Source organism: Orcinus orca, chromosome 15, assembly GCF_937001465.1.
Source record: "Orcinus orca chromosome 15, mOrcOrc1.1, whole genome shotgun sequence".
In the NCBI taxonomy this organism is placed as follows: Eukaryota; Metazoa; Chordata; class Mammalia; order Artiodactyla; family Delphinidae; genus Orcinus; species Orcinus orca.
This window is the reverse complement of record NC_064573.1, coordinates 79,302,724-79,329,739: the sequence shown is the minus strand read 5'-3', so window position 1 is coordinate 79,329,739 and position 27,016 is coordinate 79,302,724. Positions and strand designations below refer to the sequence as shown.

The window sequence follows — 27,016 nt, the reverse complement described above, 5'->3', positions numbered from 1 at the left end:
TAATCACCAAGTGAAATGCACCTGTCTTCATATGGTTCTCCCAGAAATTGGGATAGGAATTTGAGTGCTGGCTGTTTCTTTGAGGGCAAGAAACCTCAGTAGGAGAGTGGGGGCAATGAACAGGGGAGAGAAGGAGCCAGATGAAGATGTGTTATCAAGCCAGCTGCCACAGAGGGCTTCTGGAGGACACCCTGGGAGCCAAGGCAGGGACAGCTCCAGAGTTAATTACAACCAAGGAGGGAGCTGTGATATTTATACACCAGTTCCCTGCCACTCATGGGTTAAAGGCTGCACCCAAAGGGTGTCAGTTCTCTAGTAGGTCCAAACTGCCACCCAGCCAAACAAAGTGGTCTTTGGCAGCCAGAGAACATTACCTGGAAGCTGGAAGCTGGCAGTGTGTGAAGTGGGGAGGGGGAGGGGATATAAACAGACAGCATCTGTCTCAACACCCCAAACCACCACTGGAAAACGGATGGGCCAAGTTATACTTTGTTTCAGATATGCTTTCTTTAGCCCACTTACCGGCGAAACAAATTTATGTTCGACAATAAATTTGAATGAACTGTCAACATTGTAGAGTGGGGCAGATTCACATAACAGCCCATTTCTACTTCATGCTGAAGAATGAGAGGATCTGGCAAGATTGAGTCGACATTCCTGCTTGGTAATAATTGGCTTGTGAGTAATTGCAGCTGCCCCTTTTGGAAGGAGCACAAGCTCTCCCAGCCCCAGGCCTTATGGGTTCCCTGCTGCTTGTATCTATTAGCTGCCTGGCCCTTGAGACAACTAAGTTTGTTACCCTCTGTTCTAAGTGTTCACTGCTACCCGGATCTAGCTCAAAGCAGCACAGACACGGTGCCTCCTGTATGTTTCATCTCTCCCTTCCATCTTCCCCATCTTTGCCCTTTCGAACCCTCTTGGACTTTGTCAATGAAAGGAACCGGGAGAAAGAGTCATGAAGCCATATCCAGACCTCAGAGCTATTACAAGCTTTTCCCTTCTGGGTCAGGATTGCTAATCTCAGGGTTTTTTAAGGACAAACTGGTTTTCACAAACTCACGGCCACTGGGAGAAAACAAATGAATACGTTCCCTTTATTCTCTTAGCCCCCGCCAATGTGAAGCTCCAGTTTGTTTTTCTTTTTTCTTTTAAACTCATAAGCTTGCCTATTCTCCTTTTTCCTTAATATACTCAGCGTCAACATTTGGGTTTTTCTAATAAGTAATTAAATCCCCCCACCATGAACTCCAGCTCCTGGTGTTTCACTGGGAGTTTCTCTCAGCCCTCCAGGGAAGCCGGCACTGTTATTTATTGTTTTTGTTTCAAATCATTATTTAATCAAGAACGGGGAAAAAGGCAACCTCTCACACTTCAAAATTTAATTTCGGCTGAATTCCGAGATCAAGAGGCAGCACAGCCTAATAGGTTACAAAAATACAATCAAGAAGAGAATTCCAATTAAACTGAACAAGTCCATTTACTGAGCTTCAAATGGCTCCATGGAGAGAGATGGCTATAAATTTTTTTCCCCTCCCTGCCAATATGGGGGACTGGAAATTCTCATGTGAATGTAGAGCTGCATGGCAGAGCTTTTAGCTAGAGGGTTCTGCTTATTCCTTTTTTTTTTTTTTTTAAACCTTTTGTTTCACAAAGACATTAAGTTTATTTTCCTCATTGTTGTTCATCTTCTTTTGCACATTAATTAGGAAGACATCAAAAGACTGGATTCATTGACCTGTTAGGAGTTCATTAGAGAGGGGGAGGAATGGAGAAAGACAGGGATCTGCTGAGGATGTTGGGAAGATGACAAAGTCCTTTAGGGCTGGGGTGGTCCCACAGGGCTGTGCACTGAAGTTGACCTTGGGCCTGGGGCCAGATGTCTCTCCTTCCCTCCGTCAGGAAGCTGAAGGGGATCAGCAGCTTCAACCTCATCATTTCTCGGAAGCCCCTTTTGAGGGCCCTCAGCCCACCTCTTCTTGAAAATTTCTACATGGATCCAGTCAGGCAAAATTTTCACCAGTCCAAATTGAAATGAGAAAAAAAAAAGTTCAGTGGAATGAGTTTTTCATCCAACGAAATGCATTTGATTTAAAGGCTCATCCTTTCTTCTGAGGCCGTGTCTATTCTTCCTCTTCAGATGGTAAATGTCCCTTTCAATATAGAAAATGGTGGTTTTCTTTTTCCTGTTCTTGCTTGGCAAAAGTAAAAGTTGACAATGCTATTCCGTTTTCCATTTAAAAAGAATAACTGGTCCCACAAATGCCTCAGTCTCACGGCCCCCTGCTTCCGCATTTTAGTCCCTTTGTTCTCTAAAGGGCAATGAATGGCATTGGATTAGTGAGTCTCCTAGTTTGGGCAAGAGCTCACTTTTGCAGAATGTACGTGAGAACCTGGGTCAGAGGTGGGAAGGCTGGACCCTCCATACATGCTCCCGCAGCCTCATTTCCCCTGCCAGCAAAGTAGGAGGCATATCCTGCCATTCTCCTACAGTTGTTCTGAGGTTCACCTGAGATCTTGGATATGATTACGCTTTTTGAGGCCAGAGATACTTCAAAAACATCATGTCTGCTTTTACTGGGAGCAAGTTTAATTCAGCCATTATGACGACAAATCATAACACTAGCAACTACTGTATATTGAGGGTTATGTCCCAAGCATCAGGCTAAGTTTTGCTCATAAAACAGAAGCTGCATGAGGGTAGAAATCTTCTCTGTCTTGTTCACTGCTATTCAGCCAGTGCCTGGCACATAGTAGGGGCTTAATGCATATCTTATAAATGAATGGATACCTTATCTCACTCCACCCTCACAACCATTCTGTGCAGTAAGTATGCTTATTAGTTAAAGGTACAGATGAGGACACAGAGGCCCAGCGAAGTGAAATGACACAAGGGAAGTCAAGTAATTAAGCACCTGGACTCTGAGGGTAGACTTTCTGGGTTGGAATCCTAACTTCTCCATTTAACAGCTGCCTTTTACTTAAGTTTTCTAGGCTGCAGTTTCCTCAGTGTAAAATGAGGAAACTAGCGGAAGATCCCCTGAAAGGCTATTATAAGAAATGCATGAGGTGACACATGTAGAGAACTCAGCCTAGCACCTCGCACATAGTAGGTGCTCAGGAAGCATGAGTTACGGCTGTTATCCAGTCTCATAGGGAGATGAAATCAAGAACTCTGGAGTATCCGAATCTGCTTCAAAGCTCCTGTCTTCATCACTGTCACCTCCTGCTTCCTACTATTCACAAGTTTCATGAGGTCCTCTTTTACGGAGCCCAAGCTTTGCCTTTTTTTTTTTTTGCCGTATCTGTGCAGATTTTTGTTGGCAAGGGTTATGTGGCAGCTGTTGGCTTGCTAGAGGCAGAAGGAGGAGAAAGGAGGAGACTGCCCTCTCCTGGGTCTAATTTCAGTCTTGATCAGCCCCCTTTAGATTCCCCCTCCAATTAGGATAGACCTCACAGAGGAGCCCCTGCTACAGGACAGGGCGTGGCCAGACCTTGGGGCCACCAACCTCTCTGTCATCCAATAGGCCCTCTGGCTATCACAGTAAGCTTCTGAGATACAAGCCATGATTCATACCAGCTCCCCTTCCTACTCACTGGGCTACTGACCTAAGTCACTTCACCTCTCTGAGCCTCAGTTTTTCCATCTGAAAAATGGTGATAATGATGGCATCTACTTCAAAGAACTGTTTTGTGAATCAAATGAGAAAAAAAAACTGTGTAAAGTATGTGACAGTGCCTGGCACACAGTGGTATTTAGCTATCTCAGTAGCCATCTCAATTGGGTGAACTCCTACTCATCCTTCAAAGCCCAGCTCACATGTTCCTTTATTTGTAAAGTCCTCTCAGACACCAAGATCTCTTAGACATTGGTCCTTCCTCTGTGGTCCTACTACATATTGTACTTGCTTCTGTCACCTCCAGGGGTGATATTCAAAATATCCAACAAGTGGTTGAGTGTGGGTACTGCCCCATCTGCAGGTAGCTGGCCTTGGCACTGAAGGGCTGCCAGGTATCACCATTTATCTCCTGGACTGTGAGAAGGTCCAGAAGGTACCAGAGGAGGGAAGGGATGGCTTTGTTGACTGGGGGATGGGTGGTGACAGGGTCTGTTTATCAACTGGTGTGCAAGTATTTGAATATTTGAACAGTGGAGGAGTACTCGTGTTCACCAGCTCAGTCTCAGCCCTAATGACAACGCTTATCCTACTGTATTGCAGCCTTCTGTTGACGGCTAGATGGTGAGCTCCGGAATTCAGGAAGCCTGTTTATACATCTCTCTGTCTCCCTAACACCTTGAACAGAGTTGACTGAGTGCAGATAAGGAACGAATGAGGCCATGAAGGATTCACTCCTCGGGACCCTCCATTTGGATTTGGGCTCCGACCAAGAAAGAGGCCTTCAGGTTATCTTTAGCTCACCAACTAGGATTTTAACAAGATACAACCCACTTCTGCATATTCATGTATGCAAACAGGCCCCCTTGGTGTAATGTGCCCACCCCTGATTTTTAAAGAGCTCTGCATATGGAATGCCCACCATGGAGTGTGGCAGGAACCATGGCATAGGAGACCCCTCACGCTTGGGCTCCTGTTCACCTCCAGAACCCCCAGAACCCCATCTCCTGCCCTGGAATTCTTTCTCCATCCTGACTCCAGCCCTTGTTTCCTGCTTCCACTGGCTAGTTTCTCAGTTGTCACCTCCTCTGCCCTAACCTAACCCTAACCCCAATTCCCCTCCCTGCCTGCCTACCTCCTGTCCCATCTCAGCATTCACTGCTGTGCATTGTCCTCTACAATTTTTACCTTGTCTGTCTTCCTTTTAAGAAAGCACAGGCTGTTTCTTATTCACTGGATCCTGAGAGCCACATCAGAGCTGACCCTTTATAGATGCTTAGTAGATAACTGGTAGATTTGAACAAGTGATGGAATGACAATGACTGTGCTGTCTCTTCAGCAGAGAGCTCAAAAAGATCTTGGGGCCAGGACTCTTGGAAAACCTTTGGTCCAACCTGGTATCCTCTTCCATCCCTGCCTGTGCAGGAGAGTGGATGAGAAAGATCCCAGCATGGAGAGCACACAGAGGACCAGACTTGGGGGGCGTCTGATGCCCCAGGAGTCAGGCAGCCACGAGCAGGGTGGGGCTAGCCATTTGGGCTGCAGCTGCCATTGAGGATGGGAGGAAACTGAAAGCAGGGGAAGCAGGGCTTCTAGCTGTGGTCTCAACTCACCCACAGACTAGCCTGGGCCTGGAACCATTCTACTATTACTACTCCACTACTGTTGTTGCTACTACCACTACTACTTCCATGGTTAATCCTGCTGCTGCTTCTATCCACCGCCAGCAACCTAGCACCTACCACGTGCCTGTTACAGTCTGGAAGTCTTACTTACGTTGAGTCATTGCATGCTCGCAACATTCCTCTTATGAGGTAGGTCTTATTATTTTCCTCATTTTGCAGATTTGGAGAAAACTGAGGCACAGAGAGTTTGTGTAACTTGCTCAAGATTCCACGGCTGGGAAGTACAGAGCCAGCATCTGGAATGTTTTCATCACAACACCTGCTTCTATTTGCTGGTCTCTGTCCCTGTGCCGAGCACTGGGCTCGACTATGTACAAAATTACTCTGCTTCTGTCCCCAAAACAAGGCTTTTGAAGAAGAGGTTTATTATCTGCAATTTTTTTTTAACAGATGAGGAAACTGCAGCTCAAACAGGTTTAAATAACTATCCCCAGCTCGCAGCCAGGATTTGACCACATAAACATAGTCCCAAGTTTTTAACAACTCCGACCTGCCTTAGCCCGTGGAAGTCATTTTTCTCCTGTGAGTCCAGGTTCTCTGTTTGGAATCAGGGTATTGGATTAGGTGAGCTCTTAAGGCCTCTGCCTTCTAGGTACGGATGAGCTTTCTGCTCTTCTAATAGCAGCTGGGCCCTAAGAACCAACAGCCAATCTGGTACCTCACTCACTGGTGTGGGAGGACCACAATTTTGGGGTTGGGGGGGAGTCAACATTCGGCTTTTTGCAACACCTTGCACCTGACTGGTTAGGAAACCATCCCAGGTGAGAGAACACAAGCCAGTTGCTCCCAATGGCACTTTTTAATGAGGGTCAGTTAGGGCCACCGAATGGGCTGCCATAAATACCATGACCAGGGAGACGGGGTGGCTTTTACCAACTTAAAACCATTCTTCCACCTCTTATTGCTTGTATTTTAAATTTATTTCTACCTTTGCAACAATTCCTTTGGGACACAAATGGGATAATCATGCTCATTTTCCAGTTGAGGAAGCTGAGGCTGGGAGGGGTAAAAGGATTTGTCCTGCCAAGCCAAGACTTGCCCCCAGGCCTCCGGACTCTCTGCCTTACTGGAAAGACCTTTCATAGGACATTCGCGGAGGGGAGAATGCAAGTGAGCATTTACGATCTGCAAATACTGAGCAACTACAGGTATCTCTACAAAGGAAGGCCCTGAGGTGAGTTGTGGATGGTTCCACCTAGGTAGAAGATTTGGGCAAAAGTAGACCTTGGTGATACATGGTGCCTTTACTGGTAAAGAAGAGTTTCCCAGAATGCACTGGAGATATAACTATTGTGTCAACCAGACCCAACCAGTGCTTATCATCACCTTCTCCTCCTTGACCTCTCAGCAAGAACCCCTGAGCTATTCCTTACTTCCACCTCATCCTTTCTAAGGGAGCAGCTCTCTGAAATTTTCAGATTTATGCCTAGCTAGAGGAGACAGGTCCCTTCCCAGCTGTTAGCTGTTAAGCATAGGGTACGTCTGTGTGGAATCTCCTCCTATTTGTGTGTCTGTCCCTTTAGAGTCTACAAAAGGCCTTCACATAATTTCTGTTATTGGATATCCCCAACAATCCCACATGGAAGTGATATTATTTCAAAGTTACCAATGAGAAAACTGAGTTTCAAAGAGGTTAAGTGACTTTCTCAAAGCCACACAGCTCGAAGTTGAGTTCAGACCCAACTCCAAATCCCTTGCTCAGCAAACTTCCTGGCATCGAACTGCCTGAAGTTGTATTCCAGCCCTCCTTCTCGACCTGAGGGACTGCTCCGTGATCCCATTCAAGGCCGGGTTCCTCGACTGGATTCGCTCTTGCTTTACTCAGTGGCTTCACTCCAGACCTTAACCCTTCTGAGCATCGGCTTTTCTGTCCCACCTGTGGAAGGGACTAGTGAGGGCAGCTGCATCCTCAGCTCCCTGAGATCTTGTGTGGACACGAGAGGCCGAGTACTATCAGCTCCTTGGAGGAAAATTCTCGCATACATTCAAGGCCGAGCTTACACAGGTGAAATCAAACCCCAGCTGCTCGTCAGTGCTGCAGCCTAGCTGTCAAAGATGCAGACGTCACCGCAAAGCTGCAGTGCCTCTGCTGCCTCAAAGACCCCCTCTTTTCCTTCCTCCCCAAAGAAACCTCCTGTGGTGTCTCATACATGCTTTCCTGCAGATGTCACTCTGGAGGCCAATATGTACTTTCGAAGTTCCCCTGACAGAGCCGGGGGCTTCGGGTTTTTCCCGTCCCCCCAAGCTCCCACTTCCCAAGCCGCCAAGCCGAGTGCTGCCAAAGGCTGGTGAATGACCATCTGGTTAATCAATAAGGAGGTCTGAAACCAGTCGGATATTTGCCCGAAACTGAATTAAAATGTGTCATACACTGCCCTGAACTTGTGCCTCCACCCCCTCCAAGTGTCACGGCCGAGACCGGCAGAGGAGGCTGTGCGGAATACTTACTACACCCCTGGCCGACAGGAAGCTGAGCATCTGCAGGGGCTGGCTGGGCGCGGGGCTGGACCGGGCCTCAGGGCTGGCCTTGCAGAAGCTCTTGGAGCAGCGGCGAGAGTGCCTTCGGCGGGACTTCCGCCCTTCCTCGGGGGACTGGCCACGGTGCCTGGGTGCAGGAGAGAGAAAGCTGCGGGTCTTTTGATGGAGAGCATGGCAGAGAGGTGACTGAAGGACCAATAGGATCTGAGGGCAACAGAGCGTGTTTGGGTGTGTCTATGAATTACGTGTGCATCCACCCACCCACCCACCCATCCATTCATTGATTCTCTCATTTGTTCATTTGACAAATGTTTATTCGTGTACCTGGCAGTGCTGTGGGGGCCGGGGATGCAGCTGTGAAGGCAGGAAGGGTCCCTATCTTGATGTCGTTGTGTGCCTGTGTGATTGTCTATCTGCTTGCCTGTGTCTGTGACTGTGTGTATGTCTGGGTGTGTCCATCTGTGTTTTCATGTGTTTGTCTATAAACGTAGCTGCTTATGTTTGTGTGTCTTTGTGTATGTGACTTTACCATCTGTGAAACAGAGGCAACTTATTGACTGTCACCCAAAACTTAAAAAGAAAATATCTGACAACAACGACAAAGATGCCTCTGCAAGGCTGTCTGCAGTGGAAACCAAAGGAATCTGACTCCTGAGAGAGGGTGTGTTTGGACTCTGCATTACCTGTGAGCTCTGAGTCACAGCAGTGATGAAAATAACACCTTGTGGATTTGCACGGCACCTGTAAGCCCCTCTTCAGGTGCTTTCACAGTCCCCTCTACAACTTGAAGACATACACGGGGCAGATATTACTTTCTTATTTTCAGATGAGAGAGCTGAGGCTCAGAGATGTTTAGGGACCTGCCTGAGGTCACACAGCTTGTAAGTGGTGGAACGAGGGTCCCCGTGGGAACCAGTGCCTCTGGTTCTTGCGCTGGAGTGTCCCTCTCTGCTCTGGGGCCTCCAGGTCACTTTTCTACTGAGTGTGTGGCCCGAGGGCCAGCTCTCAGGTTGCTCCCACCCGTGCTGTAGTGCCTCTCAGCCCAACAGGCACTGGGGAGCTCGGGCGGCAACAGCAGCGGGAGATGTGACAGCAGCAGGAGGGCTGGGGCCAGGGCTGCGATGTGAGCCCTCTCCCGAAGAGGTAAGCTTCGGAGAAGGTAGAGTGGGGCGCGCCGAGAGTCAACAAGCAGGCCCTGCACCGCCCTCCAGCCCAGGCCTCAGGCTGAGTCACACAGACCTGGGTCCTGGTGTCAGCTCTGCCAGTCACCGTGACCTTGCTCGGACCCCTTTGCCCACCAACACGCAGGTTTCTCGGCTGTAAATGTCTGTAATGCAGTTGAGCTCAGTGCATCAACACCCTCCAGATAAAGCCCACTGGGGGCGCCCTGTACTTGAACAAGCATCGTTACTGCTCCCTGCAGTGGCAGGGAATGCGCGTCACGGGGGAGTGGAGGACGTCTCTGTCCGAGGGTGTTAGAGAGAGAACCTATTATGAGCACATGGTCGGGGACTCTGGGAGCACGCAGAGAGCTGGCTTCGGCCTGGACTGGGTGCTGTCAGAAAGCAGAGGTAACTCTCTGATTGGGCGTCTGAGGTCAAGGCTATAACTGGTAAAGGAGCAGCAGTCACTCACGTTTGCCAGGATGGAGAGATGCTGGGTTACTTTTGGGTTCTGGACAAAGTTCCTGTTTTGTCTGGGCTCGGACCTGATTACAGAAGGGTCTTGTTGTTGTCTGGACTCAGGCTCACAGAGCAGCCTTGTGCGATGGTGATGCCCCTTGAAGCTGCTGCTGTCCAGTGGGGACACCAAGGCTCCAGGACTCGACGCCAGGGGCTGCTTTCTCCTTTCAAACGCTCTTACACCTGGCTCCACATTCACATCACCTGGGAGATGTAAAAATCTCGCTGCCCTGGCCCTACCTCATCTGGATTAGATCAGAATGTGTGGAGCTGGGATCCAGGCACTGGTATTTTTAAAAACTTCCAAAGCGACCACAGTGCAGCCAAAGTGGAGAAGCTCTGGTCTAGCTCATGGTGTGACTGGGGTGATTAAGAGAGAGAACGTATTTGCAGCTGCAGCACAGCGCCTGGCTCGGAGTAGAATTTAGGGACATATTTCTCCTCCTCTTTCCTCTAGACGTTCTGACTTCACTGGGATGTGGTGGGACCGGGACAGTGAGATTTTTAAACCTTCCCAAGTGACATGACCACGTAGCTAAGTGTGAGAAGCACTTAAGAAAGAATAAAGGAGCCTCTGACATCTGGAAGCTGGCCTGGTACCATCAGGGGGCCCTTGATGTTCCCACTGGTCTCAACAATGTCAAACGCCAGCATCAGCGAAGCCCCACTCCCTCCCCTCACCCACAAGAACCTCTTCCTCTTCTCAGGCCGGGGCAGCCAATGTGTCAGCAAAAAGAGGTTCCAGGTTAGGAGAAACCAGACTCGGAAGGGCCTCAGAGCTAGGTACCTTGTGCTGTGTGGCCTTTCATAGGTCACTTAGCTTCTCTGTGCTTAGAACAACCCTTGGTGAGAGACAGTCAAGTGCAGAGCCAGATGCCCCAGTTCAGTCCTAAGCTCTGTCACGTAGTAGCTAAGTGCCTGGCAAGTTCCTTAACCTCTCTGTGCCTCAGTTTCCTCATCTCTAAAATGGGGATGACAATAGTGCCTCCTTCGTAGGGCTGGAGAGGGGATCACACAGGGGATTAGGAAGAGTGCTCAGCACCTGGACACGGAAGCACGGTGTTAGCAAGTCCTGTAGGCGGGGCAGTGGGTCCGTCTGTCTGCAGCCCCTTCTCTACCGGGAAGTGCAGACAGCCTGAGGGCGAGGCTGGGGCGCCCCTCTGCTGGGAAAGCGGCCTCCCCAACAGTGACAGTGGGAGGCAGAGCTGACGGTGACCGCGTCTCAGACGGACTCTGGGCAGATGCCGGGGTGAGGAGGTGCCTCAGGGAGGGGGTTACCTGCTGTCACAGCTTGAGGAGCGGGACTCCGAACTCTGAGACCGCGAGGCGCAGTGGTGATGACGGTGGCGGTGAGACTTTCGGGGCCGGCTTCGCGATCTTGGGGCGGGTGGAGGGTGAGAAGGAACAAATCAGAGGAGAGAGAGACAGAGTTTTTGACCTTGTGACACACATCTTTCTCTTGCGCCCAAGTCACTGTCCCTCCCAAGGTCATGCATCTCCCCCGACCGGCCCCTTGCATCACCCCCCCCCCACCCCGCCTGTGTAACCAGCCATCCCTAACACAAGAGAGCAGAACGGGGTCGCCTGAGGGAGACGGCCTGCCCCCCAGGGCTCTGCTGGGAGCAGAATCGTCACCTGCACACATCACCTCTCCCTCGCCTGAAGCAGGAGTCTCGATTTCACACGGTTTCACGAACCAGTCAGATACCGTAATGTGTGTATCAGTCAGGCACTCAGAAAATACCAACCAACTGAAGGGCATGGGCTAAAGCAAGTGTTTTGTCTCCAGAATAGTGCCATGGTGCTGTATCTTCTAATTTTTCAAGTGAATATAGAAGTTGAGAGTTTTATGTAAATTATTCCTATTTTAAATGGAAGCTCATTTTTTTTAAAAAAAGACAGAGTTTGGGGCTAACAAAGCACATTTGCAGAATCCATTAGGCCTTTGGGCTGCCAATCTGTAACCTCAGCCCTGGAAAGGTAAGTCTGGATTCTTAGCATGGAGTCAAACGCCCACTCTCAGAGGGAGTTACAAACGTCGACAACAAAAATTACACTACCAATAACTGTTACCGCTGCCACTAAAACTGGTGCTATAACAGGTTACTTCAGCTTTCTCTCAATAATAATGATGACTCAGAAGTAGCAGTAGCAGTGGCAGTGGTCACTGAGGATGTACAAGGAATGTCAATAGTTTGGGCCAAGTCAGGAAGCCAGTGGGAGTTAGAGATGATTCTATTGTGAGGTACCTTGGTTATCCCAACAAAAGACTCAGGGATTCTGAATGTGATCATCAGACCATATCCCTTCCCTGTTTAAAGCCCTCCCATTGTCCTTATGTCAAGTCCAAGCTCTGACCTTGAACCCCAAGCACCTTCAGGAGCCAGCCTCTGCCTAGCTCTCCAGCCTCCTTGCCTGGCATCCAGAGCCCTGGTTTGAAAGGCTCAAGCAACCCCGAGGTGCTTGTATTCTGGCTCACACATTTCCCACATTTTACGATGCCCTGATGGTGGTGATGGTGATGATGGTGATGGGGATGATGGTGATGGTGATGGGGATGATTGTGATGATGGTGATGGGGATGATGGGGATGATGGTGATGGGGATGATGGGGATGATGGTGATGGGGATGATGGTGATGGGGATGATGGTGATGGGGATGGTGGTGATGGTGATGGTGATGATGGTGATGGTGATGATGGTGATGGTGGTGATGATGATGGTGATGATGGTGATGGTGGTGATGGTGATGGTGGTGATGGTGATGGTGATGGTGGTGATGGTGGTGATGGTGATGATGGGGATGATGGGGATGGTGATGGGGATGGTGATGGGGATGATGGTGATGGGGATGATGGTGATGGGGATGATGGTGATGGTGGTGATGACGGTGATGGGGATGGTGGTGATGGGGATGGTGGTGATGGGGATTGTGGTGATGGTGATGATGGTGGTGATGGTGATGATGGGGATGGTGGTGATGGTGATGATGGTGATGGTGATGATGGGGATGGTGATGGTGGTGATGATGGTGATGGGGGTGATGGGGATGGTGGTGATGGTGGTGATGATGGTGATGATGGGGATGGGGATGGTGGTGATGGTGGTGATGGTGGTGATGGTGATGGGGATGATGGGGATGATGGGGATGATGGGGATGATGGGGATGGTGATGGGGATGATGGTGATGGTGATGATGGGGATGATGGGGATGGTGATGGTGGTGATGGTGATGATGGTGATGGTGGTGATGGTGATGATGGTGATGGTGATGGTGGTGATGATGGGGATGGTGGTGATAATGGGGATGGGGATGGTGGTGATGGGGATGGGGATGATGGTGATGGTGATGGTGATGGTGATGGTGATGATGGTGATGGTGATGATGGGGATGGTGATGATGGGGATGGTGATGATGGGGATGGTGATGGTGGTGATGATGGTGATGGGGATGGTGGTGATGATGGTGATGATGGGGATGGGGATGGTGGTGATGGGGATGGTGGTGATGGGGATGATGGTGATGGGGATTGTGGTGATGGGGATGGTGGTGATGGGGATGGTGGTGATGGGGATGATGGTGATGGGGATGATGGTGATGGGGATTGTGGTGATGGGGATGGTGGTGATGGGGATGATGGTGATGGGGATGGTGGTGATGGTGACGGTGATGGTAGGTAACCCGTCTCTAACACATACTGCCTGCCAGGCACTGGGTTCTAATCATTTTCCTTAAATGGACTCATCTACTCCTCAAAACAACCTACAAAGTGGATTCTCTTATTACTCCTATTTTACAGATGCAGAAACCAAGGCACAGAGAGATTAAACCACTTGCCTAACCTGCAGCCTAGAATGGTTACCTCCATCCTTTGCCCCAGCCTAAGCCGCCCCTCCCTCAGGAAGCCTCCCCTCACCACCACGCCCTCTTTCCTGCACCCGGGCTCCACCTCACCCAGCGCTTCCATCTGCCACTGCTGTGCTGTGACCTGTCCCACATCTGTCCCCGGTGTCCTGCTGCGAGCTCCTCGAGGCCGGGAGGCACATCTGTCTAATCTCTGTCCTCGGGCCCCGCACAGGGCCTGACACCTGTTAGGGCCTCTCTAAGGGATGCTGAATAAGAGGAAGTAAGTTACGCCAGCGGTCCCCTGTTTACAAGCCGCCTTAACTAACCATGGATCTTGGCAAGAACAACCACCTGATCTCAGGGGCGCCTTGCGTTTCTTGCTTCTCCTTCTCCTGACTCTCGTGTTTTGGCTTTCACAACCTTCTTTTATGTCCCGCTAGTGATTTCTGAGACTCGTCCAACTCTTGGCACTGGGCAGGGTGGCCACCTTGCTGCCCTCAGGCAGGCAGTCCGTGCCTCTGTCATGATCTTCCCAGAACTCTTGGGGTCTGGGCGCAGCCCCCAGCTCAGTGACTGTCTAGACCACAGCTCCACGGACAAGCCATGCTGAAGCCTCTGAGAACAGGCTCTGTCCGTGCTTAGCGTGAGCGTGTACTCTATACAGATGACCAATGATTGCCTCTTGACGTGAACTGAGCAAGCTTGATGATCGGGAAGTTCTTCCCTGAGCTAACTCACAGCTCTACTGCTTCCTTCTGGAGCGTTCCCCAGGCCCCCGTGGTGGTGCCTGAAACGTCCTCTTTCGCACTGACCTTGGGTGAGGCGCTTCAGGCCGGCAAAGCTGAGCGCCACGCCCTGCTTCCTCTTTTCCCTCCCCAGCAGCCCACTGACTTTCATCCCATTGCCTTTGATTCTCGCTTTAGAAGCTTCTTGGTGGGAGATAAAATGTTAGTTGATTGGAAAACACACTCACTAACATCTGCAAGGGTATAAAGTAGATGGGTTGTAACCAAATTTACTTTTAATTTGGCTGGGAACTGAACTCTTCAGGCAGCGCTGGCTGATGTGAATTTCTACTACCAGCTATAAACCGTGAACCAGCTAGGACCCGAGGCCGGGGGTAGGAGCTCCCCTGATATCTCCATGCTCTAACCCCAGAGGCTGGGGCTGGGACTCACATGCACACACACGTGTGTGCACGCATGAGATCATGTCCCCTTACCCACCTGTACACACACAGCGCACAGGTAAACCCCATCCTGCACCCTCCCTATGAGTAATGCACGCAGATTAAGCGGTGCACACGCCGAGGGCACTGAACTAGCACACAGTAGCAGACAGGGCACCTACATGCATGCTATTCATGCTCACATAAGCATGGGCACACATACGCATTCGTGTGAACACAGATATATACCCCCCCCACACACACACTATGCACCTGCATTGCACACAAATGTTCGCACGATGGAAGAATGCACAGGTAGCATTTACACAGTGCACGCTACACATATACGCACACGTACAAACGTTACACACCGCCCACAGGCACACAGAATTCACACACATGCACACCGTTCACTTTCATGCAGACACAGACACGCATGCATACACACATCACATACACAACCTTATGCACCCATGCATGACAAACCCACAACTGCAGGTCTACACACAGTTCTGCTTCCCCTTCCTTCTCCCCTCTTGTTCGCCCACCCTCCCCTCCTGGTCCCCACTTCTTTGGCAATTCTAACCCTCTGGCTGTTCACAGGTCAGTCCCCCACCTCCCCAAGCTGGACAGTATGTTGCAGGTGGAATCTACTTACTGTTTTTTGTGCCTCTTCTCTTCCCTTCTTTTGTTTTTTGGGCTGGAGGAGCTGAATGGGAAATGGCCAGTTAACCGAAAGATGCAAAATTCTAGCGAAAGATAAAGTAGTCAAGATGCTTAACACACGGTGGTCACTAGATTCAGGCAGTTTGGGAATGGACGCCGATCGTTTCTAAGATGAGAGCAGTTCCTGCCAACGTTTTCACCCAGTGGGTTCAGCTAGACACACCAGCCCACACGCACAGACTGGGGATGGGGGACGGAGGATGCTAAGATCAGCTCTGGTAGCTTCACAATAACAGCAGTAGCAAAGGTCATCATATCTGCCATGCTTTGAGGCTTTCTTATCAGGCAAGCGCTGTGCTAATACCTCTTGGCAATAATCTCATTTCATTCTCCGTACAACCTATGGGCAGCGGCACATTTAATAAGCACTCATTTTCCAGAAATAGAAACTGAGCCTTAGACGGGCTAAGGAACTTGACCAGGATCACACAGGTGAGTGGAAAGTGGCCCGAGACCATGGGTCCCCAGGGCCCGTCCTCCTGACTGCTGTCCCATCAATTTCTAAGAAAAAAGAATGGAATATCCAGGGAGCTGCTCTAAAGCCTCATGAAGTTGGCACATTCTGAAACGTTCCGCTCGTGAATATTCAAGTATCTGTTTTCTTTTAAAGTCACAGTACTGGGGTGTGGGCAGAGTGGACAATTACGACTCAGGGTCCCAGCATCATCAAACAGAGGCCCCAGACGGCGAACACTATTTGGTAGTTCAAGCCAGACCGGCGTCAGAGGGGCACCAGGAACGTATCACTGACCTAAGTCCTGAGAACGAGAAAATTTGATTTCACCCAACTGAAATCGCACCTTGACATGTGTCTGGGACTCAGCCTGGGAGGTGGAGAGCCCAGGACCTCACTGAACGATCCAAATTCACATCCTGGCTCTGCTGCTGAGTCGCTGTGTGACATCAGGCAGGTTACCTGTCCTCTTGAAGACCCAGTTTCCTTGCCCTTAAAATGGGGCCATTGCTCAAGCTGTTGGGCTGAGCGGATGGATGACATTGGTTATCAGTGTCTACTTGTTCACCGAATGGATGAAAGGCCTTTGCACTCTGCCAGCTGCTGGAACTGTGCTATTGTTATTTTGGAAGCCACGGAAGGGTGTCCTGACCCTCTATCTGGCAGATTTGGGTTTGAGTTTTGGCCCTGCCACCTTCTGACCGTGTGTCTGTGGACATGCCTGCCACACCTCCTGAGTCTTAGTTTCTTCATCTGTAAAATGGAAATAATAAGGATATTCACCGCACAGTGTTGTGATGGGGATTAATGGAGATTAAATACACACACGCATGGAAAAGGCTTAGCACAGGATCTGGTTTATAGCGAGTACCCCGCAGGTGGCAGCGTTACGTGTGCTCACCCTGTGCTTCTAGCACTCAGCCTCTGTCCCTTGGCTAGGACCTGGGAAGGCTTTGGTGGCGTGTCTGGGGCTGATGCTTCTCTACACGCCCCAACCCAAGATTTCAACCAACGATCAAACCAACAGACGCTGGCAAGGGTGGCGAGACCTGCCAGGGAGAGCAATCGGTAGGAGCTGGTCCGGCAGCAGCCACCTAGCCGGGGAAACCGAAAGTCTGGCTTGGAACTTTCGGGGAAACCAGATCATGGCCTTCATTTCAGAGGAAACTGAGGCCCAGGAAGATGAAGGGGGCATGAACGCAGAGGTAGAGGCAGAGAGCTTGACCCTAGATGCTGCCTAAACCTGGTTAGGAAAGCAGAAAGCTAAGCAGGTAGCGAGAGGCAACAAGATGCTTACCTGTGCCTTCTCTTCTTGGAGAATGACCTGATTGAGGGCAAAAAAAAAAAAAAAAAGGAAGAGAGAGAGGGAGGGAGGAAAGGAGAGAGACGGGGAGGGAGTGAAAGAGAGGAAGGAAGAGGGAAGAAAGGAACGGAGGGAGGGAGGGAAGAAAATAAATGTGAGTCTGAAGTTTCTTTTCCCGGGATGGATGTATCGGTGCATTTGTGATCAGGCTACAAGGGGACCGGGACACCTGGCAAATCCTCCTCCTCTTTTAGATTTGAAGATCATATGGGAAACATTGGTTTGCATTTTGAATTTCCAGGTCAAAACCTACCAGTGTTTCAATGCTCACCCAAATTTGTCAGTAAGCCTGTCCTGGAAAAGGTTGCATGAGGGGGGCCAGAAGAGAGTCCCTCTGCCTCTTCCCTTTCCCCAAGTCTCACTTTGGTCTTTTCTCTCCCTAGTTATGGATTCTTCATCATCATCATCATCATCATTTTCATCTTCATGGGACAACCGACTTCCACATGTGGAACTCTTTACTGGTGGCCAGGCTCCGTGCTAAGCATGTCTCACATACAATCTCATTCAATCTCTTCCCCAAACCTGTGAAGTACTATTAACAACCATTTAACAAAGACACTGAAGCTCAGAGACGTTAGTTAAGTTGCCAAGGGCCACACAGCTTCACCCATGTAACCCCGATTCATTCTTCAGAGCCCCACACAGATGTCATCTTCTCCTTGTAGCGTTTCCCAATCCACTCAGGCTGGTTTGGTGCCTCCTCTCTGTTCCCACAAACCCCGGGTGAGCTTCTGAGCTTAGCCTCACTACGGTACAGACTTCTGCGTAATATGACTACCACTTTCCCCACTAGAACGTGAGCAACTTGAGGGCAGGGACTGGGTTCTGGTCACTGTTCTGTTCTCAGGGCCCTGAATCCTAATTCGTGACACATAATAGGTATTCAATAAATAGATGTGAAAAATGGGATATATATATATATTTTTTTAACCCTGAAGCCTTAGTTAATTGAAAGGGAGAAAAAAACGCTCAATGCATCCTCTACCCCTACATCCCAGCTCCAAAAAGTCAACCATCACTAAGCAAACATTTCAAGAACTTGGAGAAAATGGACTAGAATTAGAGTGATGCTCAGTAGATGAGGGTTTGGGAAGAACTGGCGTCTGTATTTCCCCCTCCTAATTCCCCATGTTATGGTCCTTCTTCGCTCTAAACCTCCAACAACCCCTGGGCCAACTGTAGCCCCCAGAGAGAAAGCCTGTTTCTAACCCTCTGGCCTAGTCTCTTTCCCGTGAGAAGAAGCCCTTGAGTAAGAAGCCACCTGGCTCCCAAGATCCTTATAGAAAAATGCTTGTGCTTCGCATCCAACCCCTAAACTGGGACAAACTGCTCAGCATAGGAAGGTGACGACACGGCAGTCTGCGGTCACAGGCAGGCCCTGCCTCGACCCAGGACTCTGTGTTGGGGAAGCTTCGAACACCAAATTAGCAACATTTTACAACTGGTTTGCGCCCACACCTTGTCTTGAGCACAAACTCAGAGAGCATCAGTTGGCGTGTTTGGGCAGGTGGTGGACATAATCGGTGAGACGAAACTGAGTTGAGACCTTTCTGGCAACAAGGGCTGAAAGGCAACCACACCCCTGGGTTGGGAAAAGCCACGTGGGGGCTACTTTGAACGAGAGGGTGAGATGCGGCGGGGAGGGGAACCCAAATGGCCTCTTACCTTTTGTTCTGCTGTGATGGTTTAATTGCACAAATAATCCACCACCCGTGTAGGAAAATTGGAAGATACAGATAAGCAAAAATAAAATATAAACCACTCTTTCCCTGTCATCCACAGCCAACCACAGCAAACACCTGAACTTACCAAGATAGCTTCAAACTCTCTGAGCCCAGGGGGCCACACAAGCTCTTTTAAATGTGTGTAGATGGAGGGGAGCAGGTTAGGTGGGGACAGTGCGGCACCTCCGCTCTGTCTAAACGCCCAGCAACTCATCAGATCCAGCTGATGGCTGCCTGTGGGAAAACTGGTCCAATGAAGAGAGAGCTTCTGATTTTACAGAGGAGCAGGAAAGCTTTGATTTTTGTATTGTGAAATCTTTCAATTATAAAATGTTGGCTCGGCCCATTAATCACAGATTTGAGACCTCTGGCATATAGCCTTCCTGTCTTTTATTTTTCCCCATAAGCATACGTGTGTGTGTGTGTGTGTGTGTGTGTGTGTGTGTGTGTGTGTACATGCACATGTGTACAGTGAGCTCCTTTGGGACTGTGTGTCCAGTTCCTAATGCCCCTTAACCACTGTCCACAGGGGTGTATGATCCAGAAGCCATGTTTCACAGGATCCCATTCTCTAGGACATAGTTGGACCAACCAGAAAGGTCTCTCCTTGGGAATTTGGAATAAGGAACAAGACCGAGAGATACAGGATCTTCCTGTGGCTGGGTCGGCAACATGAAGAGACAGGAACAGGGTGCAGGGTCCACGTCCCCCTGTGTGCACTAGGGGGTTCGGCTTGGGTTGTGTCAGCTTTCCATTCATCGGTTCTAGCCCCTCACTGAGGCCTGGCTGGTCCCTGAGACATTCCTGTCTCCTTAGAACAAATCCCCCTCTGGCCTGAGTTAGCATTAGTGGGCCTCTGGTCTTTGCAACCAGAGTCCCAAGTTAGACGAGATACAAATACACGACAGCACATAGATGAGTATTTTTTATAAATGAAATGATAGGCTTCCAGATGACCTTTCAGTGCCATCCACTGTCACCTCCACCCTCACCCCAGCGGGAACATCCCTGCTTATTTGCAGAGGAGGAAGGACAGTACCTGTGTCTCTTATGTTTCTTGGAACTTTTCTTCTTCTTTTTCTTGACAGGCGATGGGCTATATGATGGGGACCTGCCGGGGAGGGGAGACACACTTCAGAGGGAGGCTTTGAGGGCCAGAGTTGGTTTCATAGAGACCCTTCTCCAGCCCCCAGACATGCCTCAGGTCTTTCAGTACCACACATCAAGGATGATAATTTGTAGAGTTAGTTTGCATTTGTTTCAAATGTTACCATGTGTTTTACTACAGGTATTATCTCATTTAATCCTTCCACACACTTCTTAGGTAGGTACAATTGCTACCCTCCCTTTTCAGACAAAGAAAGCGGGGTTCAGAGAGGTAAAGTGACTTGCCCAAAGACACACAGCTAAGAAGGTGGGTGAGCTGAGATTCAAATTGAAGACTCACTGATCCCAGGGGCTTTGCTCTCAATCACTATAGCACCCATAGCTGACCTCCTGGTCAGGCCATAAGTATTTATTTTTGTCTGCTGCCCTCTTCCAAAACTGCACATACTGTAAAGGTCTCTCCTCTGCTCCACCCTGTGTCTCCCTGGTAAGACCAAACCCCTGCAGGAGATCTTGCCAGGATGCACTCAGCACGGCGGTGCCATGAAGGGGTAACCCAAGAAACAGAGACGCCCTAGGATCATGATTATGACTCAAGGCTGATGTTCGGGTAACCTGAGTTCCAATTCTGACTCTACCATTAATTTATAAGTCACCTCAGGCATGTCACTGCTCACTCCAAGTCTCCTGTTCTCCCACTGATAAAATACGAAGGTTGAAGCGTATCAGGAGCTGCAAACTCAATGCCAACACAGACCTGCCTCTCAGATAGCTTAAATGGATGCAGCAGGTTGCGGGGGCGGGGGGGAGCAGGGGAGACAGTAGGGAGTGGTGAGGCCTGTGGTGAACCAGAGAGCACCTGACCCAGGGGTATGGCTGCTTCTCAGATCAGCTGAAGGTCCAAGGTAGGAATGCAGGCCTGGGCTTCTAGAGCTCCTGCCTTTTGAATAGAAGTTGCCAGAAAAACATATTTTCGTATGACATCTCCTGGCTTTAAAATATGGCCACCAATTAAAAAGACAAAAAACACTTTGCAGGTCAAATAAAACATGTCTGCAGGGGTTATGAAGGGTTGAGAAACAATCAGACTTAGGGAATCATAGCACTTGTCCCCAAAGAGTGCTCACTGGACATACTGACTGAATGAATGAATGAATGATGGGAGCCTGATCCCTCTGGTTTCCTTCTTTGACGTGTTCTCCTGTCCATACCTAAAATCAGGAAGCTCAGGCCACTTACCGCAATTCCACCCCTCGCCCTAGAATGGCTGGAACTCAGGGTCTTCATTCACAGTCCGCTCTGGGTCCTCTTTGGGCCTAGCCCCTTAGAACTAGGTGAAAGGGGTGTGGAGGGAATAGGGCCCCAGAAAACCTCGAGTTAGGGCCTGAGTCATCCAGACTCTGCTCTCTGCTGCCCCCTGCAGGCTTCCTCAAATACTGCCTCCAAGGTTTGCTGGGATTTTTAACTCGCCCCTCTAAGGAACATCTCTTTGACCACCCCTTGGGGTGTGGAACACTGAACCTGCTTTTAGTCTAGGGATTGACAGCCTAGAAGAAACTCTGACAATATTTTTAAATACAAAAAAAATTAAAAGGTACTGTACATAGAAAAACCTCACAGGGTACAAAAGAGTCAATAGCTGGCCAAAAATATAAAGTCCATTATCCTTGGCATTTGCGTGTGGTGGAAGCAACTGAGGAGCCTGGAATCAAGTGTCTGTAGGTTCTGTCACCTCCTCTCTGAGACTTTATTTTCTCATCTCTAAAATGGAGATAACAGCTATAAGAGAAATGAGTCATGGTGACTAGAGTTGACAATACTGTACTGCTAAGAGACTAGATCTTAAAAGATCTCATCACAAGAAAAACCATTGTAACTATATGAGGTGATGGATAGGTTAACCACAGTTACTGTGGTAATCATTTAGCAATATAAACATATGTCAAATCATGATGCTGTAACCTTGGACTAATACAATGTTATAGGTCAATTATATCTCAATAAAACTGGGAAAATTTTTTTAATAAAAATAAAATGGGGGGCTTCCCTGGTGGCGCAGTGGTTCAGAGTGCGCCTGCCGATGCAGGGGACACGGGTTTGTGCCCCGGTCCGGGAAGATCCCACATGCCGCGGAGCGGCTGGGCCCGTGAGCCATGGCCGCTGAGCCTGCGCGTCCAGAGCCTGTGCTCCGCGATGGGAGAGGCCATAGCAGTGAGAGGCCCGCGTAGCGCAAAAAATGAATAAATAAATAAATAAATAAATAAATAAAATGGGGATAATGCCTGCCTGCTAGGTCGTGGTCAAGCGTAAAAGAGATCATGGAGATCACAGTGCTTGGTACAGCCGCTTACATACGTGAGGTCTCCAAAAATAAATAAATAAGTAAATATTCATGGTCATAACTATGCTTCAGACTAGTCATTTACTATGCGCCAGACACTGAGACAGCTGCTTCCACATCCATTTTCTCACCTAATTCTCATAAAACCCCAAGAGGCAGGTATTTCTACCATTTTATAGAAGTGGAAACAGGCTCAGAGAGGTGAAGTGACCTGCCTAAGGTCACACAGCTAGTTAAGAGGCATAGAGGGGATCTGAACCCCAGGGGAGTCACTGTCTGACTCCAAAGCCCTTATTACCCCTCTTTTGTCCATTCCCCCATCTTCAGTGTTCCACATCCCTTGGGGCCCTCACCTCCTTCTCTTCTTCCGGGTAGCTTTCTTCTTTTTCTTCTTCCCCCTGGAGGAAGTGGGTGGCGTCAAGTCTTTGCCTTGGGAGGCACTGAGGGGAAAACAGAACTGGGTATTAGAGGACACAGGGCTCCCCAAACCCCCAATCAGGGCTGTTGCAGCTGGGAAAGGATCCAGTTCCTTGGAGGGTGAAGGACCCATAGTGAATACTTAATTACCATCTCATGGCTGATTTGGTTACACTTCAGATTAAATGCCTCAAATAAGGAGTTAATGCTGACCTAATGAGACAGATGCTGTACGTTACCCAAACATCAATTGATTAGTTAAATCAGAGTTACAGAGGTTAACTGCTCCTTAATAGATTTATTATTGAATTTGCAAATGGCTCACCTTGGTAAATAAATCAGTTTTTAAATAATTAATCGGCAATTCAGCACCCTCTCTCCACAATACAACGTGTCTGTAGTTCCTGCTGGAAATTAAATAGGAGGCAGAAGGTAGGTTAAGTAGCAGCTGATTATTAAAACTGTATTTGCCAAGGTCTAATGTAAGAAGATACATTTCTTATATGGCTTCACGGAACCTCAAAAATCTCCACTCTTCAGGAATAATTATTTGCTGTTCAATTAAATTCAAAGGCTCAGGCTGCAGTTAAATGAAGTCAAGTTATCTCCTTTTATAATTGGGGCAGGCTCCAGGGATTTTTTTAAAGCACTATCCCATGGCAAAAAGATATGGTTTTGGATGAAAAACTGCTTGGGAATTGAAACATGCCAACCCAGCTGAACCTCTTTGGGAAAACAGATTATTAATAAAATGTTACTATCATTATTAGTAACAACACAGCTACCGTTTATTCACTTATTATGCACCAAATGTTTTATATACTTTGATGCTCACAAAAGCACTTTAAGGGTGTTATGATTTTTTTTTAACATCTTTATTGTAGTATAATTGTTTTACAATGGTGTGTTAGTTTCTGCTCTACAACAAACTGAATCAGCTATACATATACATATATCCCCATATCTCCGCCCTCTTGCGTCTCCCTCCCACCCTCCCTATCCCACCCCTCTAGGTGGTCACAAAGCACCAAGCTGATCTCCCTGTGCCATGCGGCTGCTTCCCACCAGCTATCTATTTTACATTTGGTAGTGTATATAAGTCCATGCCACTCTCTCACTTCGTCCCAGCCCACCCTTCCCCCTCCCCGTGTCCTCAAGTCCATTCTCTACATCTGCGTCATTAGTCCTGTCCTGCCCCTAGGTTCTTCAGAACCATGTTTTTTTTTTTTAGATTCTATACATATGTGTTAGCATACGGTATTTGTCTTTCTCTTTTTGACTTACTTCACTCTGTATGACAGACTCTAAGTCCATCCACCTCACTACAAATAACTCAATTTCGTTTCTTTTTATGGCTGAGTAATATTCCATTGTATATATGTGCCACATCTTCTTTATCCATTCATCTGTCGATGGACACTTAGGTTGCTTCCATGTCCTGGCTATTTTAAATAGAGCTGCAATGAACATTGTGGTACATGACTCTTTTTGAATTATGGTTTTCTCAGGGTATATGCCCAGTAGTGGGATTGCTGGGTCATACGGTAGTTCTATTTTTAGTTTTTAAAGGAACCTCTATACTGTTCCCCATAGTGGCTGTATCAATCTATATTCCCACCAACAGTGCAAGAGGGTTCCCTTTTCTCCACACCCTCTCCAGCATTTGTTGTTTGTAGATTTTCTGATGATGCCCATTCTGACCGGTATGAGGTGTTACCTCATTGTAGTTTTGATTTGCATTTCTCTAATGATTAGTGATGTTGAGCAGCTTTTCATGTGCTTCTTGGCCATTTGTATGTCTTCTTTGGAGAAATGTCTGTTTAGGTCTTCTGCCCATTTTTTGATTGGGTTGTTTGTTTTATCAATATTGAGCTGCATGAGCTGTTTATATATTTTGGAGATGAATCCTTTGTCTGTTGAGTCGTTTGCAAATATTTTCTCCCATTCTGAGAGTTGTCTTTTCATCTTGTTTATATTTTCCTTTGCTGTGCAAAAGCTTTAAAGATTCATTAGATCCCATTTGTTTATTTTTGTTTTTATTTCCATTACTCTAGGAGGTGGATCAAAAAAGATCTTGCTGTGATTTATGTCAGAGTGTTCTTCCTATGTTTTCCTCTAAGAGTTTTATAGTGTCCGGTCTTACATTTAGGTCTCAAATCCATTTTGAGTTTATTTTTGTGTATGGTGTTAGGGAGTGTTCTAATTTCATATTTTTACATGTACCTGTACAGTTTTCCCAGCACCACTTAGTGAAGAGGCTGTCTTTCCTCCACTGTATATTCTTGCCTCCTTTATCAAAAATAAGGTGACCATATGTGCATGGGTTTATCTCTGGGCTTTCTATCCTATTCCATTGATCTATATTTCTGTTTTTGTGCCAGTACCATAATGTCTTGATGACTGTAGCTTTGTAGTATAGTCTGAAGTCCGGAAGCCTGATTCCTCCAGCTCTGTTTTTCTTTCTCAAGATTGCTTTGGCTATTTATGGTCTTTTGTGTTTCCATACAAATTGTTCTAGTTCTGTGAAAAATGCCATTGGTAGTTTGATAGGGATTGCACTGAATCTGTAGATTGCTTTGGGTAGTAGAGTCATTTTCACAATGTTGATTCTTTCAATCCAAGAACATGGTATAGCTCTCCATCTGTTTGTATCATCTTTAATTTCTTTCATCAGTGTCTTATAGTTTTCTGCATACAGGTAGGTCTTTTGTCTCCTCAGGTAGGTTTATTCCTAGGTATTTTACTCTTTTTGTTGCAATGGTAAATGGGAGTGTTTCCTTAATTTCTCTTTCAGATTTTCCATCATTAGTGTATAGGAATGCAAGAGATTTCTGTGCATTAATTTTGTATCCTGTTACTCTACCAAATTCATTGATTAGCTCTAGCAGTTTTCTGGTGGCATCTTTAGGATTCTCTACATATAGCATCATGTCATCTGCAAAAAGTGACAGCTTTACTTCTTCTTTTCTGATTTGGATTTCTTTTATTTCTTTTTCTACTCTGATTGCTGTGGCTAAAACTTCCAAAACTATGTTGAATAATAGTGGTGAGAGTGGACAACCTTGTCTTTCTCCTGACCTTAGAGCAAATGGTTTCAGTTTTTCACCACTGGGAATGATGTTGGCTGTGGGTTTGTCATATATGGCCTTTATTATACTGAGGTAAGTTCCCTCTATGCCTACTTTCTGGAGGGTTTTATCATAAGTGGGTGTTGAATTTTGTCTTGATGAGTCTGGCTAATGGTTTATCAATTTTGTTAATCTTCTCAAAGAACCAGCTTTTAGTTTTATTGCTCTTTGCTATCATTTCCTTAATTTTTTTTCATTTATTTCTGATCTGATCTTTATGATTTCTTTCCTTCTGCTAATGTTGGGGCTTTTTTGTTCTTCTTTCTCTAATTGTTTTAGGTGTAAGGTAAGGTTGTTTATTTGAGATGTTTCTTGTTTCTTGAGGTAGGACTGTATTGCTATAAACTTCCCTTTTATTACTGCTTTTGCTGCATCCCATAGGTTTTGGGTTGTCATGTTTCCATTGTCATTTGTTTCTAGGTATTTTTTCATTTCTTCTTTGATTTCTTCAGTGATATCTTGGTTATTAAGTAGTGTACTGTTTAGCCTCCATGTGGTTGTATTTTTTACAGATTTTTTCCTGTAACTGATATCTAGTCTCATAGCATTGTGGTAGGAAAAGATACTTGATATGATTTCAATTTTCTTAAATTTACCAAGGCTTGATTTGTGACCCAAGATATGATCTATCCTGGAGAATGTTCCATGAGCACTGGAGAAGAAAATGTATTCTGTTGTTTTTGGATGGAATGTCCTATAAATATCAATTAAGTCCATCTTGTTTAATGTATCATTTAAAGCTTGTGTTTCCTTATTTATTTTCATTTTGGATCTGTCCATTGGTGAAAGTGTTAAAGTCCCCTACTATGATTGTGTTACTGTCAATTTCCCATTTTATGGCTGTTAACATTTGCCTTATGTATTGAGGTGTTCCTCTGTTGGGTGAATAAATATTTACAACTGTTATATCTTCTTCTTGGATCGATCCCTTGATCATCATGTAGTGTCCTTCTTTGTCTTTTTTAATAATCTTTATTTTAAAGTCTATTTTGTCTGATATGCGATTGCTACTCCAGCTTTCTTCTGATTTCCATTTGCATGGAATACCTTTTTCCATCCCCTCACTTTCAGTCTGTATGTGTCCCTAGGTCTGAAGTGGGTCTCTTGTAGACAGCATATATATGGGTCTTGTTATTGTATCCATTCAGCCAGTCTATGTCTTTTGGTGGGAGCATTTAATCCATTTACATTTAAGGTAATTATCGATATGTATGTTCCTATTACCATTTTCTTAACTGTTTTGGGTTTGTTATTGAAGGTCTTTTCCTTCTCTTGTGTT

General features: G+C 47.3%; 1 protein-coding gene across 1 annotated transcript in view; it reads right to left on the bottom strand.

Moving 5' to 3' along the window:
• Positions 1 to 27,016, bottom strand: part of SRRM4 (serine/arginine repetitive matrix 4) — a 168,471-nt gene that overhangs the window by 22,836 nt on the left and 118,619 nt on the right. The window contains exons 3-8 of the mRNA XM_004276750.4: positions 22,546 to 22,632; positions 19,784 to 19,855; positions 16,952 to 16,978; positions 15,133 to 15,183; positions 10,738 to 10,836; positions 7,748 to 7,904 (exon numbers count right to left, since the gene is read on the bottom strand). Of these exons, the coding sequence (XP_004276798.1) occupies positions 7,748 to 7,904; positions 10,738 to 10,836; positions 15,133 to 15,183; positions 16,952 to 16,978; positions 19,784 to 19,855; positions 22,546 to 22,632 (493 nt within the window). The remainder of the gene's footprint in view (positions 1 to 7,747; positions 7,905 to 10,737; positions 10,837 to 15,132; positions 15,184 to 16,951; positions 16,979 to 19,783; positions 19,856 to 22,545; positions 22,633 to 27,016) is intronic.